At 40.2% G+C, this 20,802-nt stretch overlaps 1 protein-coding gene and 1 non-coding gene across 3 annotated transcripts; one reads left to right on the top strand and one right to left on the bottom strand.

Moving 5' to 3' along the window:
* Positions 1–9,548: 9,548 nt before the first annotated feature.
* On the bottom strand, positions 9,549–12,950 carry LOC123951159. Of its 2 annotated transcripts, XM_046019859.1 has the most exons (3): positions 12,844–12,950; positions 11,387–11,673; positions 9,549–10,186 (listed from the first exon to the last, which is right to left on the bottom strand). In XM_046019859.1, the coding sequence occupies exons 2-3, from the start codon at positions 11,534–11,536 to the stop codon at positions 9,575–9,577; spliced, it is 762 nt and encodes a 253-aa protein (XP_045875815.1). In that variant the 5' UTR covers positions 11,537–11,673; positions 12,844–12,950; the 3' UTR covers positions 9,549–9,574. The 2 variants fall into 2 exon arrangements, with proteins under 2 accessions (XP_045875815.1, XP_045875814.1); XM_046019858.1 differs by lacking the exon at positions 12,844–12,950 and having other exon boundaries at positions 11,387–11,956.
* Positions 10,607–10,709, top strand: LOC123951267. The gene has a single exon (XR_006820412.1). It is a non-coding gene; the product is annotated as a U6 spliceosomal RNA (small nuclear RNA).
* Positions 12,951–20,802: the final 7,852 nt, after the last annotated feature.

Here is a 20,802-nt window from a genome sequence, read left to right as displayed (position 1 = left end):
ATTTTCTTATTTATCTACTTACTCTATTGATTTTTTTTGAGGGAGAGGTATTGAAATCTCTAACTGGAATCAAAGATTTGTCTATTTCTCTTATTTTTTTATTTTCTATTTGTCCCGTCTGTTCTTTAATCTTCTCCCTCTACTTTTCTGCCTCCTTTTTGAATGAGAACTTCACACAATTTCATTTTATCTCCTTACATGGCTTGTTGACTATAACTCTTCATTTCCTTATTTTAGTGTTTAGTTTTGGGGGTTGTATTCTGCTTCATTAATATAGATGATATGCTTTCAAGTAAAACTATATCACTTTATGTAGAGTATAAGAACCTTACAATAGTGGGGTGGCTGGGTGGCTCAGTCATTAAGCATCTGCCTTGACTCAGTTCATGATCCTAGGGTCCTGGGATGGAGCCCCTATTGGGCTCTCTGCTCGGCAGGAAGCCCACTTCTCCTTCTCCCAATCCCCCTGCCTGTGTTCCCTCTCTCACTGTGTCTCTCTCTGTCAAATAAATAAATAAAATATTTTTCAAAAAATTAAAAAAAAAGAACATTACAATAGTGTATTTCCAATTCTTCCCTTTAGGCCTTTATACTGTGTTTCACACATCCTACCTATGCATATGTTACAAAACTCACAATTAATTGTTATTATTTTTGTTTAAATAGTTATCATTTTTGTAATTGCTTTACTGAGATATAATTCATATACTACACAATACACCTTTTGAAAGTGTACAATTTAGTGTTTTTTAGTATATTTGCAGATAGTGAAATCATTACCACTACTTCATGCCGGAATACTTTTATCACCCCAAAAGGAAACCCTTTTTATCCTATATCTCCCAAATCCTCCATCCTTCCAGCCATAAGTAACTACTAATTTCCTTTCTGTAGATTTGCCTATTTTGGACATTTCCTATAAACAGAATCATATAATATGTGATCTTTTATGACTGGCTTCTTTCATCTGGCATGCTTTCAAGGTGTAATTCATGTTGTCAGATGTATCAACATTTTATTCCTTCTGATTGCTGAATAATATTCCATTATATAAATATATTACTTTTTTAAATACTTGTATCAGTTGACGGACATTTGGGTTGTTTACACTTTGAAACTATTATAAATAATATTGATATGAACACTCTGAAAATAAATAAAGGAAACTCCATTTTTTAAAAAAGATTTTACTTATTTATTTGACAGAGAGAGAGAGACAGTGAAAAAGGGAACACAAGCAGGGGAAATGGGAGAGGGAGAAGCAGGTTTCTTGCTGAACAGGGAGCCTGATGCAGGGCTGGATCCCAGGACCCTGTGATCATGACCTGAGCCTGAAGGCAGAGGCTTAACGACTGAGCCACCCAGGCGTCCCACTATTGTAAGGTTCTTATACTCTACATAAAGTGATATAGTTTAAGCATATCATCTATATTAATGAAGCAGAGTACAACCCCCAAAACTAAACACTAAAATAAGGAAATGAAGGGCTATAGTCAACAAGTCAACTAGAGTCAGGAGCCCTGATGCACTACGTCTCAAGAACTATCACTCACTGTAGGAAGCATATCTCGAATTCCCCAACAGGAAGAAGCTCACTCTACATACCCCATCGGGAAGAAGGAAGGATTCCTCCTTGCCCAGAAACAGCTCAGCCAATGAGAAACCACCACACTCAGAATCTATAAAAACCCCTCCAAGCTTCTTTATTTCCCTGTACAAGCAAGCCTCTCTTCTCTGTTCCCTGATCTTACCTATGGTTCACCATAGTTGGCTCATCCTAAATTGCAGTTCTCTGCTATTCCCAAATAAACTAATTTACTGAGAAAATAGCTGACTCTTTAAAAAAAAAAAAAAAAAAAAAGGTCAACAACACTCATGTACATGTTTTTTGTGTGGATATAAGTTCTCATTTCACTTTGGCATATACTTATAAGTAGAATTGCTGAGTCATATGGTAACTCTCTGTTTAACCATTTGTGAACTGCCATACCATTTTCCAGAGCAGCTGCACCATTTTACACTCCCATCAGCAATTATAAGTGTTCAGTTTCTCCACATCCTCAACACTTGTTACTGTCTTTTTGACTAGAGCCATTCTGGTGGTATTTCATTGTGGTTTTGATTTGCATGTCCCTGATGACTAATGACCAATTAGTTATCTTTTATAAAATTAGATTTAAATATTTTTAAAACCATATGTACTTAACCATGTAGTTATCACCTTCAATATTCTTCAGTCTTTTTTCTAGGTTCTTATTTCCATCTAGTATCATTTTTCTTTTGCTTGATGGACTTTATTTCTTGGGTCCATCACTTATCGACTTATCAACTTATCGACTATGGGTCGATAAGTGATAAATTTATTCAGGATTTTATGTCTGTAAAGTCTTTATTTTGCCTTAACTTTTTGAAAAATATATTTGTTGGGTATAAAATCTTGTATTGACAGGGTTTTTTTCCCCTTTCAGTCTTTTTAACATGTTGTTCCACTGTCTTGTGCTTTCCTTGTGTGCTTGTGTGTATGTGTGTTTTCTGATGAGAAACTTACCATCATTGTTATCCTTATTCCTCTGAGTGTAACCTGTCCTTTTTCCTCTAAGCTGCTTTTAAGATTTCCCCAGCAATCTGATTAGGGTGTGCCTTGGTGTAGTTTCCTTCATTTTTTTTGTGGTCAGGGTCATTAAGCTCCATGTAGTTTTAATGAGATTTAAAAAGTTAGGGACCATTGTTCTTCAAATAATTTTTCTTTGATCATTTCCTTTTTAGAACCCTCATTGCTTATATATACTAGGCCATTTGAACATGTCCCTGTTTATTTTTTTAAATTATTTTTCCTCTCTTTGCTTCATTCCAGAACTGATCTCTCTCCTTTTTTAAATTTAATTTTTTTCAGTGTTCCAAAATTCATTGTTTATGCACCACACCCAGTGCTCCATGCAACACGTGCCCTCCATAATACCCACAACCAGGCTCACACAACCCCCCACCTTCTCCCCTCCAAAACCCTCTGTTTCTCCAAGTCCACAGCCACATGTGTCACATGTGACAGAGAGTCACAGTCTCTCATGGTTTGTCAAGTTCACTACTCTTTTCTTCTGCAATTAATTCTTCTGTTAATTCTCTGTAATATATTTTTCACTTCAGGCATTATGGTTTTTATCTCTAGAAATTTAACTTGCATCTTTTAATGACTCTCATCTTTACTTACCTTTTTAAACATATGCCATGCAGTTAAAATGACTGCCCTATGTTCCTGCCTACCAATTCTAACATCTGTATAATTTCTAGGTTGACTTTTTTCCCCCTTATTACAGGTCATATATTCCTGCTTCTATTCATACTTGGTAATTTTTTATTAAATGCCAGTTATGAATTTTTCTTGTTGGTTGCTGGATATTTTTGGAATTAAATATTTGAATATTTATTGAATATTTGAATAGTCAATAAATATTGAATATTTGAATGAATACTGAATATTTGAATATTATTGAATATTTGAATATTCAAACATTTGAATATAAATATTACTGGCTGTGTTCTGAGATGCAGTTAAATTACTAGGAAACAGTTTGATTCTTTGTTATTTTGTTTCTAAGATTTCATAGGTGAGAGCAGACTAGTCTTCAGTCTAGAGTTAATTATTTCCCACTTCTTAGGCAATGTGCTTCTGACTATTTTACCTAATGTTTTGAAAATTAAGAAGAATTCCAGTCCGTGTGGTGGGAGGAGGTACAACTCTTGGCCTTGTACAAACTCCAGGTATTGTTCCTTCCAATCTTTTTGTTGGTTCTTTTCCTGGCCTTGTATAGTTTTCTCTCTGTCTCTCTCTCTCACATACACACACACTGAGGAATGCTCTGCCAAATACTTAAAGGGAACAATCTGTTCTTTGAAATTCTCTCTCTGTGCAGCTCTGTCCTTTCCAGTACTCTATGAACTTTAGCTCAACTCAGCCTCTTTATCCAGGGAATCAACCAAGTTCTCCCTGGAATTTTTCTTCTTTGCCCTGTAGCTTGGAAATACTCAAAGGAGTAAGTTAGGGCAACTATAAGGTTTATTTTATTTGTTTCCTATTTCTTGGGGATTCGTGTCCTTGGTTTCTCGATATCAAATCTCTTGAAAAACCACTCTGTCGTTTCTCTTGCTCATTTTTCTGTAGCATTGTTGGTTGTATATGGTAGGAAGCAAATGTGGTGCCTGTTATTCCATCTTAACCAAGAGTGGAAGTCTCTGTCAACCCTTTAACTTTTCAATTTATTATGATTTCTTTCCTCATTCTAAATAAATGTTCACTTTTCTACTTAATTTTTATCTGTTCTCTAATCTCTCACTCATACTCAGGTTCTTGAGCTGAACCACATGGATTGTAATTCTGTCTCCACCTCCTATTAGCATTGTGACCTGGGACAGCCTCTCTCCTTCCATTTCTCCATCTATAAAACCAGGATGAAAACTGGACCTACTTCAAGGGGGTGAGCATTAAATGAGTTATTACATGTGAAACCCTTAGAAAAGAATTTGAAACCTAGAAACTACTCAATAAACTGTTATTATTTGAGCTTCATCAATGTATAGGTGGTATTATAAATTATGGGACTGCTCATACAGAGTGGTAGGGCTTAGAATGACAGACACCCCCCTACATAACTGATGAGAGCAGAGAAAGTGTAGACCACAAAAGAAAGAGCATGACCAGAAAAAAGGGATAACCAAAAGAATATAATGTCCTAGAAAACAAAGTAGGTAATCCTAAAGAAGGCAATGAGATTCATATATTCTATGTCACTAAAGATCAAAACAAGGACTTAATAATGGCCCCTGAATTTGATAACAATCATGATTGATGTTGTCAAATAGGGATATGAATAGGTTGTACCATATATGTTAACAATGAGTGTTAAATAAGAAATTCATGCTAATTCCTTAGCACATAGTAGGCTTTAAAAATATAAGATATTATTGTTGCTATTATTATCAAAATTATGTTCACCTTTTGCATCACTAGATCCAACCCATGTCTCACACTAATATATATATTTTTTTAATTTTATTTTTTTATTTGTTTATTTACAGCATAACAGTGTTCATTGTTTTGGCATCACACCCAGTGCTCCATGCAGTACGTGCCCTCCCTATTACCCACCACCTGGTTCCTCAACCTCCCACCCCCCCCCCCCCGCCCCTTCAAAACCCTCTGGTTGTTTTTCAGAGTCCACAGTCTCTCATGGTTCATCTCCCCTTCCAGTTTCCCTCAACTCCCTCTCCTCTCCATCTCCCCAAGTCCTCCATGTTATTTGTTATGCTCCACAAATAAGTGAGACCATATGATACTTGACTCTCTCTGCTTGACTTATTTTGCTCAGCATAATCTCTTCCAGTCCCATCCATGTTGCTACAAAAGTTGGGTATTCATCCTTTCTGATGGAGGCATAATACTCCATTGTGTATATGTACCACATCTTCCTTATCCATTCATTCATTGAAGGGCATCTTGGTTCTTTCCACAGTTTGGTGACCGTAGCCATTGCTGCAATAAACATTGGGGTACAGATGGCCCTTCTTTTCACTACATCTGTATCTTTGGGGTAAATACCCAACAGTGCAATTGCAGGGTCATAGGGAAGCTCTATTCTTAATTTCTTCAGGAATCTCCACACTGGTCTCCAAAGTGGCTGCACTAAGCACTCCCACCAACAGTCACACTAATATATTAATGTTAGGGCAGATCCAGGGTCTCTCTCTGATACTGTCTTCTGTTTCCTTTGGCTTATCACCACTCATAGCCCAAAGTATGACATGAAGATCTTTCTGTCACACACACACATCACATCATGTCACAGACAATTGATACTACAGGCTACCTTGCTTTTTTCTGTGGGCAGCCATCTCTCCCAATATCCCTCTCTATCTTATGAAAATAATATAGACTTCATCAATTATTAGCACTTCCTGTGGATTCAAGAGGCAAGGCCAATTTGGGGCAATCCTGGTCATATGCTCATACCCTTAGAGTCTAGGAAAGATGTTTGGGCCCAGCTCTCCACCACAATTCCCCTGTAAGTAAGAAGGGGAATGGACTTTTAGCAGCAAAAGACTATGGTCAGTGTTCCCTACACCAACCAATTTCAGGGATCCAGGATATAACCAACCAAACCAAAAGGATACATAGTTGTAGTAGATGAAACACCTTGAATTCTATTTCTAAGTTTCCTTTTTAATTTATGGAAGCACTGAATCCATTTTTAAGTCCATATGGATTCCAACTGAAAAATTGATCCTGAGGTCCTGATTCATTGCTGTATGAATCACATTAATGCTATTTGCAAAGATCTATGTGAAGTCCCAAATTATACCTTTCAAGGTGGGAAGTATAATTTGTACCAAGAATCAACTGATAAACCCCAAACACACCTGTGTTCAAGCTTAAAATTTGCTATTTGGGCTTCTCTGAACCTTGCACCATGAGTCTTTCTAGATGACTAAGTCTTCTAATACTTGAAAGCTTAATCATTTAAACAGAAAACTCAAGAATTTAATGATGTGAGACAAAAATCTTCCTGAACAAATACATTCCAATTTCATAAACAAGGCAAAATGAACATAATCATACCTTTTCTTAGAGACTCCAGGTTACTCATAAAAATATCATAAATGGCCCAATCTAGAATAGATTTAAGACTCCAAGGGTTATTTAAGGCTACTCTAAATGGGCCCAGGTGGCCGGTTTTTGGTTTCTGGCTCTTACAGTTTTTTTGTCTCCCTTTTTGTTGGCACCTGTCATTTCCTGCTGTTATCAGTTACCTACTGTAGTAGGTTCTTTCACATTTATTTGTTGCTTTATACAGCTGAGGGTTTAGACAATGGATGAGAATTATGTATAAAGTTTGTGTAAATGGATTCTGAATGGGGCCCTGGGAGATTTCACAAGTAAACAATCTAAAGTTGCTCTAATGCTCTTTTTGAAAATAGGTAGGGTGTAAACAAACAAAACCAATGGAACATTGTGTAACATCAATGCTGGATTCTCAGTTGTTTTGTTGGTTTATTTGTTTTCCTTACTTTGTGATTCTTGGCCCTGTCCTGTATTGGTAAGGATGATGAATGGGAGGTTTCCCACAACAGAGACTAGGCTTCTGGTGTGTTTCCTTCTCTCTGCATCATCATGGGCATCAGCCTGGTTGAAAATATAGCCAGAATGACTAAAAGCATGAGCTCTTATCCCAGGCCTTTTTGGAAGAACTCTGTTCCATGGGTTTGGATTTGAGCGGGCTGAATCCCGTGAGGGGAAGTCGGGCTGTCAGCCACCACACTCCCATCCTGCAGAACTGGCTCCCAAGCATGGCTTTTTCTCAGGAGTCTCTTCCAGCAGCACCCCATCCGGTCCCAGAATTTCTCTGTACCAGGAAAAACCCTTGCCCAACATTTCAGTATAATCCTGGGGAGTGTTTTCAATGGATGAGTGAGCTTCCAACCATTTAATTCCTTAAACAGCAGAAACTTCAACTGTTCCCAGGAGTCTGTGCATTGGCTCAGAAAAAAACCCTGCTGCTTCTATTCCCTAAAATCCACTGGCAAAGGATGGCTGCAGCATCCATCATCTCTTAGCACAATGGCTGTAGGGGGGGTCCCCTGGAGAGGCAGGGTTTCTTGTCCTGGTGTCTGTGTCTCATGGCCTCACCCCCTGCTCCCCAGACAGGCTGGCCCATGAGCTTCTTTCCAGCCTCTTCCCTCTGGGAAGCTTCTGGATTACTTGACCTATTTTCCACAAGCTCAACACAGAGGGGATAGGAAAATGCTGAATCACTCTAGGGTCTGCATTGTGTCCAGTTATAAAGCCCAATGTCAAAGTGAAATACCACCCTTTTAGCAGCCCCATGTCTCACAGATTTAGTGGTCAATTCTAATTAAAGATCAGCTTATGTGTCTTTATTTTCTTTCCCTAGAGTAAAAGAAAAAAAAAGTTCTTTTCTTTTAGAAGATTCTAGATTCTTTATTTCTAAACATCATTAGAAGTTACGTTTTTTGGGGGGCAGCTGGGTGGCTCAGTGGTTTAAGCTGCTGCCTTCGGCTCAGGTCATAATCTCGGGGTCCTGGGATTGAGTCCCGCATCGGGCTCTCTGCTCCACGGGGAGCCTGCTTCCCTCTCATTCTCTCTCTGCCTGCCTCTCTGCCTACTTGTGATCTCTCTCTGTCAAATAAATAAATAAAATCTTTAAAAAAAAAAAAGTTACTTTTTTTTTTAAGATTTTATTTTTATTTATTTGACAGACAGATTACAAGTAGGCAAGAGAGGCAGGCAGGGAGAGAGAGGAGGAAGCAGGCTCTTCACAGAGCAGAGAGTCCGATGCGGGGCTCGATCCCAGGACCCTGGGATCATGACCTGAGCCAAAGGCAGAGGCTTTAACCCACTGAGCCACCCAGGTGCCCCAAGCTATATGTGTTCTTAATGATAGGAGAAGTAAAGATTTCATCTATCCACCCAGTCAGGATAGAATTGTTTCTCCTTTCATTGTTAGGAAGTTTTCTCCCCTCTCCATCTCCATCTCCAGCTGAGTGACCTGGGTCTCTAGGTACAAAGCAGTTACTCAAGAAATATTCATTGATTGAGGGGGACCTGGCTGGCTCAGTCAGTAGAACATGAGACTCTTGATCTCGGGGTTGTGGGTTTGAGCCCTGAGTTGGGTATAGAGATTATTTAATATATTTAAAAAGAGAGAGAGAAATATTCATTAGCTGAAAGAATGAATGGAAGGATGGCTGGGTAGAAAAACATCTGTGCACTGCTGTCTTCCAGGGCACCCTCCCAACTAGGTAGAGAACCCCTCACAATGGTTCTCGGCAGCTCTCCTTTAGGACCCATTGAATCTCTATGTCAGAGACAAAATGGAAATGACCAACATAGGTACCTAAAGGAAACTCTACCTAACCTTAGAGGAATTTATGGTTCTTAGAAATCAGCAGAGGAAGAGTGCCTGTGTGGCTCAGTCAGTTAAGCGGCCAGCTCTTGATTTTGACTCAGGTCATGATGTCAGAGTCCTGGGATCCAGCCCCACATCGGGCTCATACTCAGAGTGGATTCTGCTCAAGGATTCTCTCTCCTTCTTCCTCTGGCCCTACCCCCACCCACCCACATTCTCTCTCTCTCTCTCTCTAAAATAAGAAAATAAATAAGTCTTAAAAAAAATCAGCAGAAGGCACAAGCCAATCCCTAAACACTAAGTCTGTTCATGACATCTCAGGACTTACTTGTTCCCCCGACTCAGCTACCCTGATCCAAATAATAAAGAAGACCTCTAGGCAGACAATCAGCTGAAAAAGCCAAATAACCCCATAAAATATATTAGTCTGTAAAGAACCTTAAACTCACTTCTCCCATAGCCATGAGTTTCCCAGTCTGCCATTTAAAAGTCTTGCAATAAACTCCTCTTTCTGTTTTGTTTTATTCACCATATGCAGGGTTTGGTTTCAGACAGGACCCACCAACCAAAGGTGGGTCAAAGGCCTTTTTGGGGTTCATACGATAGAATTAAATGCTGAAGACACTTTTATTTATGCAGAAGAGCTGGATGAAGACCTAGCTCTGCCAGTCCTGGGCAGAATTTCTCAGTGGTTGATTGGACGGCTTTGTGTTTACAGTACAGCTCAGCATAGTCGGGCACCTTGGCATCCACTTGGTCTGGAATGGCTGCGCATAACCAGGGTCTGAACAGGAGTTCAAGTGGCGCATCTGGGGCTCCGAAGCAATTGAAGTGGGGACTTGTCCTTTGTCATGAGGCTGTTGGGTTTTGTGGCCTTTGTAGAAGCCTTGGCAACTGCTGGCGCCATGCCAGAGGGCGTGCCCCCTCAGAAGTGCCTGGGTGCTGCTGGTCCCCTGAGAATGCAGCAGCCAAGGCTGCAGGGCCCACAGAGTGGAGGTCCGAGGCTCCGTTTCATGGAACCAGGCCAAGCTTTCCTCATGCAGCTCAGTGACTCTAACTTCCTTACTCCCATGCCCTGCAGTCAGTTTCTCTCTTTCCCGGAGCTGAGTGGGCTTCTGGAGGCGGTCTCCCCCTCTCAACGGGGCCCTGTGATTAACATCTCTTCTCTCCTCTTTTTCTCTGCTCCAGGTCCATTTGCAGCTGCCTAATCCCAGCGGTAACAACGGCAGATCCGATCCCACTCCTGAGACCGCCTCCCACAGAGGGTTCTGAGCCAAGAGAAGACAGGTCTGTGGTCAGGAGAAATGGAAGGAACATCCCCAAGATGAAAAGGGGCCACATCTGTAACTCACAGTGCTTGGCACGGGAAAAGCGTTCTTACATAGTTGCTGTTCGGAAACTAGTGTCTTCTTAAGGTGACTCCCCACATATCACTTACCAATGTCAAGGGAGTTAAAAAAAAAAAAAAACCAGCAAGCAGACAATGGAGAAATTATATGACACCTTGACTGGATTGTCCAGATTACCATCTGCATGGGACAGATGACATGGTGTGGCTCCAGATGTGGAGGACAGGACACACCTCATCTGGGCAGAATTCTGGCTGTGATTACATAACCAACGTAACGATGAGGAAACACCAAACACAGAAGGAAGAACACGGCATAAAACAAAATGGCACCCAGTACTCACTTTGGCAGCAGATGGACGAACACTGGAACGATACTGGAAAGATTAGCATTGCCCCCGCACAAAGAAGGTACACAAATTTGTGAAGAAAAAAAATGGTGTGGGGGAGACAGGGGATTGACATCATAAAAACCAGATTAAAGGAGACTAAAAAGATATGACAGCCAAATGTGGCTGGACCAGAGCCCATACCATAGGGAAGTGCTGTAAAGGGCACTGACAGGTCAACTAACAACACCGACTTGTGGAGGGTAGATCAGATAAAGTGCTTCGCTGGGCTCTATGGTTATGTAGTAGGATACCTGTAGCCCTAGAAGACACACACTGAAATATTTAGGAGTGAAGGGCCATGAAGTATGGAACTTACTTCAATATTGTTCTGAAAAGAATTACATTTTGCATATATACATATACATCTGTACAGCTAGAGAGATAAATAAATACAAGTATATATTCTATATCTATGACATTTTCCTCTGAATGGTTTCTATAAATGCACAGATATATGGAGTGGGGGAGAAACATGCAAACAATAAAGCAAGTGGAGGAAAATGAAGACAATATAGGTGCTCCTATAGTATTTTTTTTTTAAAGATTTCATTTATTTATTTGACAGAGAGAGAGATCACAAGTAGGCAGAGAGACAGGGGAAGCAGGCTCACTGCTGAGCAGAGAGCCCAACGCGGGACTCGATCCCAGAACCCTGAGATCATGACCCGAGCTGAAGGCAGAGGCCCAACCCACTGAGCCACCCAGACACCCTCTTATAGTATTTTTACCTTTGTTGCTTTTTTGTAAGTTTGAAATTGCTCCCAGACAAAAAGTTCAAAAATATGGCTACAGGTTTTCGATTCTCCACCGTTCACTGAAACTTTGGAACTTGGGCAGAGGACACAAGGCCACATCTCCGTGAAGCCTCTCGGGTGCATCAATCCTCGCGAGCTGGGACTGGTTTTGAACTTATGTATAATTCTGAGGCCAGTGTTCTATGATGACAACCACTCTGGGCCTCCACGGGGGGAAAGGAATCCAGATGGACTGAGGAAGACACAAGCCCATTCCGGGTCTGGTTTGGAAAACAAACAAATTGGCCATCATTACTAAATAATCAACAAATGCAAATTTAAATTCCAATTTAAATTCCATTGTTTGAGCAAAAAGTAGAGATGGCAGCACAGAAGTTTGAGTGTGGCGTGGGGGGTCGCGTGGACCTGGGTCTAAATCCCGGTTCCCAGGGCAAGTGACTGCCCCTGAGTCTCAGTTTCCTTCTCTGTGGAGGCACAGTGTATGAAGCTTGGTCAGGAAGCTCAGCCAGGCAGTATGTATCAGGCGCTCAGGGGAGGGCATGAAGTGCAGACATGGCGAGAGCTCTGCAACCATGAGGTATTCTGATCACAAAGACGGAATCTGCTCCCCAACTCAGTGATGTTGCAGAACACGGTCTCACAGTTATAAAGGCTCTGGTGAGCCAAAGGGCAGGGACATCCAGGGAGTGTGGTTTGGGAGACATGGCTACTGTGGGGGAAGAAGGGTTCCTTGGTGGGAGAAATCCTCATCAAGAAAGCCACCTAAACAAGACCTTGTTTGCTCTAAGGAGTTTCCCCCAGCTGAAACCGTGGTCTGCTCAGGCCTTCCTCCACTGTTCACTGTTGAATAAGGACACACACACACACACAAACTCACACACACACACACACACACACCTTTATTGGATCAAAGGGCTGTGCATACAGGACAATTTTACCACAAAGGCCAAATCTCTGCTGTAGGAATTATCAATCCCTCCACTGAGGTCAAACACTTTGGCCTCCAACAAACACTGTAAACAAAAATGCCTTTAAACAATGAACTCGCCTCTAAGAAATCTTGAAGACAGGAAGGAACCAGAGTCTGGGTCAGGGTGGGGGGAAGGAGGGCGACACTCCTTTCTGCAGGTCATCATCACACAACCTGGGTCTGTTGCCCACTTTTCTGGAATTTGTCCGAGGTCCTCTCTGTTGTAATTCCAGAGACGCTTACTTGAGCCAATGTGGATTCTGATTTGGGCCCTAAAAGCCTGTTGCCTGAACACCATTTGCCTATTAGGAGCTAACTCTCTATATTTCTAAAATTCTTCTCCCATTGCCCTCTGTCTACACCTTACTCTCAGCACATGGGAGCCAATGGGGTCTGCCGTCAACACGGTGAGTCAGGGACAAGATGATTTTTTTCAAACGGTTCTTTAACTTGTATTTACCTTCTTTGAGCTTCAGTTCCCTCTTGTATTAAACTTGGATTGTGACATGCATCTCACGGTGCTGCTACTAAGTAGCAGCCCCTTCCCACTTCTTTATAGTCGCACGTCCTGCCAGGCCTGTGGATTGGCCGTGTGAAAAGACACGTTTAGAATTGGCCATTTCGTTCATATTTTCACATATTGATCTCGGTTTGAATATTTAGTTAATAGAAAAGACTTTAGACGCAGCAGGAAATTCTCCAAAGATATTTTTCAATGTGTGGTAGGTTTTAAAGTGTCTCTAGGCCTCTGGAATGGATGGCAGACAATTAGCCTGCCTCTTGCCTGAGAAATCAGACTAATTACTGGCGAGGCTTGGCTAATGGGGTCTTTTGTGAACTCCCCCCCAAAGGAGAAATCTTTAACTTTTCACAAAAACTCAATCTCATTTGTGCTGCTGATTCCTAATATTTCTAAATAAATGCTTGGCCTCTAGGCTTTTGTAGTCAAATAACCCAAATCAAAACAAGCTGCTCTGCCAAGGGAAAAATTTATTTTGTGTAAACGTACTGGAAGAAACTTTTAGAATTAGTTTGCAAGCACCACTGGCAAAGACTAGCTGCAGCCCACTGTGGGCCAAGTTTCGTGGATGTGGGCTAAAAGATGAATTTACTCCATTGGGCTTAAATGGCTGGTTGAGATTGTTTAAATAGCAAACACCGGCATGTTTCAGAGATCAGAGTATGCAAGAAGCAGACTTGTCCCTGGACCCCAACTCAACTGCTAAACGTAGACAGGGTCAGGGCTCTGTGTCTAAGGCAGAGGAGCCAAAAATCCAGAGAAGCCCATTACCTGTCCTGCACCAATCTAGAAAGGAGGGGAAAGAGCCTGGGAGGACAAGAGGAGACTGAGGCAGGAGATCACAAAAAGACAGTCAAACTTGAAACAGAGATACATGTAAGTGCCAAGAGGAGGAGAGGAACGAGCAATTCAGACCTTGGCAGGAGTCTGGAGAAGATTTGAAAAGTGACCCAGAACTGAGGTGTAGCCTACATGGTTGGCTGGGGGAACCTGCTCTAACAGAATCTCCAGTGACCTTGGAGGGGAAATCTGGAATGTTCTACGTATGAGTCTTTCCTTCCTACGTCTTCCTCATCAAGGACTTTCACAACAACTCAAAATATAGGGTCAAAGTGGAACTTGGGAGTTCTGGGTGTTTGGGGATTCTTTTTATAATATTAAATTGCTTTGAATTGTCTCTTGGGCGACACTGAGATCTTCTTCCATTGTATTTTTACCAGCTCCACTGGTTCTTTCCAAAAAATTTCAGAAGAGATGGCTGTCCGTTCCATAGTTGCTAGGGATATTATGGGTTTGCAATCTATTCTGACTATGGAATGGAAAGAAAAATTCCTTTTCTTTGGCTTAAAAAAGATACTATTCAACTTTTTTCTAAAAAAAAAAAAAAAGTTTGAATAGAAAATTTCAAGAAGATAAAACAAAGTGGGCCAAAAATAATTTCAAGAGATTTTTTTTATTGTAATGGAAGTACCTGGCAAATGTTAGGATCCCATAAATCCCTTTTTCATTTCCTCTCATCTATGCCTCCCATTGGGCCTAGAATATCCTGACCAAAATTCTCTTTAAATTCTTCAGTATCTCCATTCTGTAGTTCCATTCTTAGCACGTGTTATTTCCCCTCCAGGAAATAAGTTTAGGCAGGGACCTCAGTCATCACATGCAAAACTATATATGTCTCAAAGGCCCATTTGTAGCAGAACAAGAAAGCCTCTCATTTCTAAATGACTATGCTTCTCAAACTGCAGTATGCATATGGACCAGTTGGAGAACTTACTAAAATGCATAGTTCTGGGAACTTCTTCTAGAATCACCAGGTCTGGGGTACATTTTTGAATAGTCATTTTAGGTAATTCTGATTCAGGTATAAAAACAACACTTTTGAAAGCCTGTTGGAGGGCTACAATCACATCATGAGTCTTAGAGAACCAGTATCAACTCCTAAGAAGAATAAAGGTTCGTTTCCTTCTACTTCTCAGGATCAAAAATGAATCATCACCAGGATGTGGACCTCAAGAGACCACCTGGTTCAGTCATCCCACTCCAAGATGGTTCTCTGTGAGTCTATGTTAACCACAACAGCTGCTGCCTCATCCTAAAGATCACATGGGATCAAGAGTCTGTAGGCTCCCATGCAAAGCCATTTCCGTGTTTAATTGCCCTTCAATTAAGAAGTTCTTCCTTTAAAAAAAAAAAAAAAAAAAGAAGAAGTTCTTCCTTACATTTAACCAAGTGTCTCATTGCAAGACTCATCAAGTTTTGCTCCATTCTCTGTGGAGATGGACAACTTACTGTGCAATTTCTATACATTCATTGCATCTCAGTTACTGATTGAAATAGTACACAGAAAATCAGGAAGATTATATAATTGCTGACTGAACAATCACCATCAGCCAACTTACCTAACTGACATCTAACAATAGTAGAATATGTATCCCTTTCAAGTGCACATGGAACATTCACCAACCGAGACCATATCCTTGGTCATAAAATAAACTTTAACAAATTTAAAAGAATTTGAGTCATAAATATATGTTCTTCGATCATCAGAAATTAAACTAGAAGTCAGTAACTAAAAGAAAAACCAGGAAAATCTCCGAACATTAAATTCTTCTATTAGAAAGAAAAAAGATCTCAAACGAGTTATCTAAGCGTCTACCTTAATAAATGAAGAAAAGAAGAGAGAAATAAACCTAAAGGAAGCAGAAGGAAGGAAATAATAAAGGTCAGAGTAGGAATTAATAAAACTGAAAGCAGGGAAAAAACCAACAGGGAAAAAACACAACCAAAGGCTAGTTGTCTAGAAATAACAATAAAATTGATAAACATCTTGGAAGACTGAAAAGTGATAAAAGACACAAATTTCCAAGATCAGGAATGAAGACATTGCTATAAATTGAATATGCATTACTAGGATAAGTGAGCCCCATGAACATCTCAATGCTCATAAATTCAAAAATTAGATAAAATGAAGTAATTCTGTAAAAACCTCAAACTACCAAAACTTACCCTAAATGAAATAAGTAATCTAGGTAGACTTAAAACTATTAAACAAATTAAATCTATGGTCAAAATCTTTCTGAAAAAAAGAATTTCCAGCCTCTGATTGTATCACTGCTTAATTCCATCTAACATTTAAAGAAAAAATAACACAAATGCTGCACCATGTCTTCCACAAAACAGAAGAGGAAAAAATACTTTCCAACTTGTTGTATGAGGGCAGCACTATCCTGATTACCAAAACTCGACAAAGACAGTACAAGAAAACTACAGACTGATATCTCCCATAAGCATAGATTAAAAAAAAAAACCTTCAATGAAATATTAGCTAATTGAATCCAGCAATATAGATTTAAAAAAAAAATACAGCATCATCAAATGGGGCTTATGCTCAGAATGCAAGACTAGTTTCAATAATCAAAAACCAATCGATGTATCCATCCTATCAACAATCTGAAGACAGTATCAATGGATGGAGAAAAAGAATTAGACAAAGTTTAACATCTGTTCACAGTCAAACTTTCAGCAAACTAGAAAGAGAAAAGACCTTCTATTAAAGGACATCTACAAAAAGCCTATGGCTAGGATTATACTTAGTGGGTGAAAGACTGGATACTCTCCCGCTAAGACTGAGAACAAGGGAAAGATGTCTGTTCTTAAAACTGCTATTAAAGGGGTGCCTGGGTGGCTCAGTGGGTTAAGCCTCTGCCTTTGGCTCAGTTCATGATCCCAGAGTCCTGGGATCAAGCCCTGCATTGGGCTCTCTGCTTGGCAGGGAGCCTGTTTCCCTTCCTCTCTCTGCCTGCCTTTCTGCCTGCTTGTGATCTCTGTCTGTCAAATAAATAAAATAAAAAATCTTAAAAAAAAAAACTCTATTAAATACCACACCCGACATCCAAGCTAGTGCAATGAGGCAATAAAAAGTAATAAAATGCATACAAATTAGAAAGGAAAAAACTGTCCCCATTCACAGATGACATGATTGTCCTCATGGAAAATCCCAAAAAAGCTACAAAAATTCCTAGAAGTAACAAGTGAGTTTGATAAGGTCTTAAAATACAAAGCCAACACACAAAAATGGCTTCTATACATTCGTTGGAAACTAAAAATTTTTCAAATGCCACTTATAAGATGAAGTTCCGGGTATAAATCCAATATGGAGCCTAGATTGTTTTTAAAATTCCTACTGCACTAAAGCATGTGAAAGTGCTAACCTGAAGTTTAAAAACAGGTAAAAGGTAAGCTATGGTACTAGAAGACAGAGACATCACCGGCAGGGAGAAAGGATGTAGTATTTGAGGAAGGACATAGAGAGACTTGTGGCTTCTCTGGTGCTGTCCCATTTCTTGCCTTGGGTGATGATGACACGTTTACTTCATGACCATTCATTAAAATAAACTACTGTGAACTGCATACTTTTCTATGTTCTCCATAACAAGTTTTTAAATAACACTGATAAACATGAAAGGAGAATACAGAGTGCTGTCGTGTCTTGAAACATTTGTAAACTACACTTTGAAACGGCAGTTCTAATTTGGCATTAACCAATTCGGTTAGTTGGTTAATCGGTTAATTCACCTAATTCACAGTAGGTGAATGATTCAAGAAATCAAATTTAATTTAACTTGACCTAATTTACAAAGATGATTAGATCTCCATTAAATATTTTTATTTCATAAAATTTGCATCATCCTCACCCAAATTTTCTTCGCACTGTTACCTATCAATGATAGTAAGTGTTGTTACAGTGGCTAACACTAATCGTCCTTACAAAGCTTGAGGATGTCTTCATTTGGGGACGGTTGGTCTTAGGGTCAGAGAGTTGGGATAACCCTGTCTACGCAAGGTCCATCTTTTTTTGTTTCCAGCATCTGCAGTTCCTCTATTTCCCTCTCTGTCTTCCCCCTGCCCCCAGACATAAGTAACTAGAGAATGTCTTTGTGATTATCCTTAGCTATTAATGTATTCTTTAAAATTATAAATGGTAGAAAGTTCTGGTTATACAGGATGAATGAACTCTAGAGATCTAACGGACAGCACAATGACTATAGTTAACAATACTATACTGTGTGCCTGAAGTTTGTTAAGAGAGGAGATCTTAACGTCCTCCACACACACACACACACACACACTACAAATGATAACTATATGAGGTGATGACTATATTAATTAGCTTGGTTGTCGTAAACATTTCACAATGTGTATATGTATCAAAGTCTCATATTGTATACATGAACATATACAACTTTTATTTGTTAATTATACCTCAATAAAGCTGAAAAAATTGGTTTTTAATGTGTATAAATTTTTAATTTATACAAATGATTTATGCCATAGATCTTACTCTTTTTTTTTCCACCTGACACCACGGTTTGAACAATTCTCTCATGCTGTGTGCACCTTGAGTTCATTATTTCTGACTGCTGCAGAGTTTAGTCAATGAGTATGTTCTGATTTTTTATCCATCTTTTTCTTCTGTGATGAACAACAAAAAAACACTGCATGCCTCCTATCCATCTCTGGTGCAAAATATTTCTCTGGATTACATATCCACGGCTGGAATAGCTAGGTCACCAAGTATGCACCTTAATCTTTGCTAGGTACTGCCAAAATGCAGCTCTCTAGAGTAGTATCCCATTATGCTCTCCGTTTGTATTTCCCTGACCGTTAGAAAGGTAGAGCATTTCTTTCATAGACACACCAGTCGTTTAGATTACTGGTTTGGTGAACTGCCTATTCTTATCCTTTGCCCATCTTTCTTCTGGGTTTCCAAGTACTCTTTACTGATGCAAACAAGTCCTCCCCAAAGCACAGAGTAAACAATTAGACATCAAACATTAAACATTTTTCTTCCATAAATAACATTATAGGCAGAATTCAAAGTGCACCCAGATAACCCACAATGAGAAGATATTTGCAGCATCTAAAACATCATGGGAGCCTCCATTCTAACTTATTTCATCCTCCCAATGATCGCAGAAGTCACTGTGCCTATAACTCCCATTTTATAGATGAGAAAACGGAGACCAAGAGAGGCTAAATAACTTACTGTGGTCCAATAGCTAATCGGAAGATTATTTGTTTTTAAAGTCTATGCTCTGGGGACTTCTGCTCTTCCTGTCCACAGGGAAGAAGCTTGAAAGTCCGCACTCCATCCTAACAAGTAAAAAGCTGAACGGACTGAAATACCAGCAACTCTTGTGGGATCCATAAGCGCGGGGGGGACACAAGGCAAACCGCCGCCCGGAGACGGGACAGACCAGCGAACACAGGGAGGTGCCGCTGACTAGAGCAGGGACTCAGGAGGAGAAAAACCTGTGGGAGCCTCTGCCAGGCTAGAAAACCTGCCTGGAGTTGATACGTCGCTGAAGACTCAGTGTAGACAGGTCTCACAGTTAAAAACTCCGGGGGCCCCTGGTCATAAGGGAAGCCCTCAATATTACGAGATTTACCTCCAGGAGCTTGACTAGGTTCCCACAGTAAGTATCAAAGAAGAATCCCTCGTATTTCTGGCAGGGGGAGAGGAAAAGAAACCATTTTGAAATGCACCAGGGCACAGCGTTCCTCTTATCAAGGCCTGCCCACAGGGGAAACTAGTTAAGCAGAGCCTAACCTGCTCAGGTATTCTCAGAGCCTAATTGACCTGCGGAAGGGAAATACCAGCTCTAGCTGTTTTGTCCCAGATAACAGGGAGAAAACGACTGAGAAATACCTCTGAAGTTCCCAGTCCAGAGGCATAGGCTCAGTAAAAGCCTGAGCCCTAATCCTAAGACTACAGAATGCTTCCCCTCCCCAACACCACACCATCATGTTACGAAAAGACCTGTTTACAGCGGTTTCTTTTTCCCAGTACATCATGTCTGGCTATCAAGAAAAATAATTACAAGGCATACCAAACGGTAAGAAACACAATATGAGAACACACAGCTATCATCAGAACCAGATTTGGCTGGGATGTTGTAATCATCAGACTGGGAATATAAAACAACTTTGATTAACATGCCAAGAGCTCCAATGGATAGACAGCATGGAAAATCAGATAGGCAATGTAAGCAGAGAGATAGAAATTCTAAGAAAGCACCAGAAAGAAAAGAAGAAAGTTCTCCAAGGCACCTGGGTGGCACAGTCAGTTAAGTGACCGACTCTTGGTTTCAGCTCAGGTCATGATCTCAGAGTCGTGAGATGGAGCCCCACATCAGGCTTCAGACACAGTGGGGAGTCTGCTTGAGATTTTCTCTCTCTCCCTCTCCTTACCACGCTTGCTCTCTCTCTCAAATAAATAAATAAATAAATTTTTTAAAAAGAGAAGAAAGTTCTAAAACTAATAATCTAAGTTTCCATCTTCAGAAACTGGAAAAAGAAGAGTAAATTAGGGGCACCTGGGTGGCTCAGTGGGTTAAAGTCTCTGCCTTCAGCTCAGGTCATGATACCAGGGTCCTGGGATTGAGCCCTGCATCTGGCTCTCTGCTCAGCAGGGAGCCTGCTTCCCTCTCTCTCTCTCTGTCTGCCTCTCTGCCTACTTGTGATCTTTGTCTGTCAAATAAATAAATAAAATCTTTAAAAAAAAAAAGAAGAGTAATTAAAACAAAGTAAGCTGAAGAAAAGTCTATGCTCTTAACAGTTTCCTTCCACTCCTTCTAGCAGACTGAGCACACCAGTGCTCAATTTCCCACCTTCTCTTGCATTTCTTCTTCCCCTTTCCCTTTGTCAAGGTCCATACTCCTCAATGTCAATGTCTCCAATGCTAGGAAGTTGTTATAGATTTTTTTTTTCACTACACAACATTTATAATTTTCTTATTATACTAGCCAATTGTGGTTCATACTATAATTGTGATGCTAATTACTTTTTACAGTTAACTTAATGTTTCACCAGCTACAGTATAACCCCCTTGAGTACATG

This window comes from Meles meles, chromosome 9 (assembly GCF_922984935.1).
Source record: "Meles meles chromosome 9, mMelMel3.1 paternal haplotype, whole genome shotgun sequence".
NCBI classification, from domain to species: domain Eukaryota; kingdom Metazoa; phylum Chordata; class Mammalia; order Carnivora; family Mustelidae; genus Meles; species Meles meles.
The sequence above is the reverse complement of the archived record's forward strand: the minus strand, read 5'-3'. Positions and strand labels throughout refer to the sequence as shown.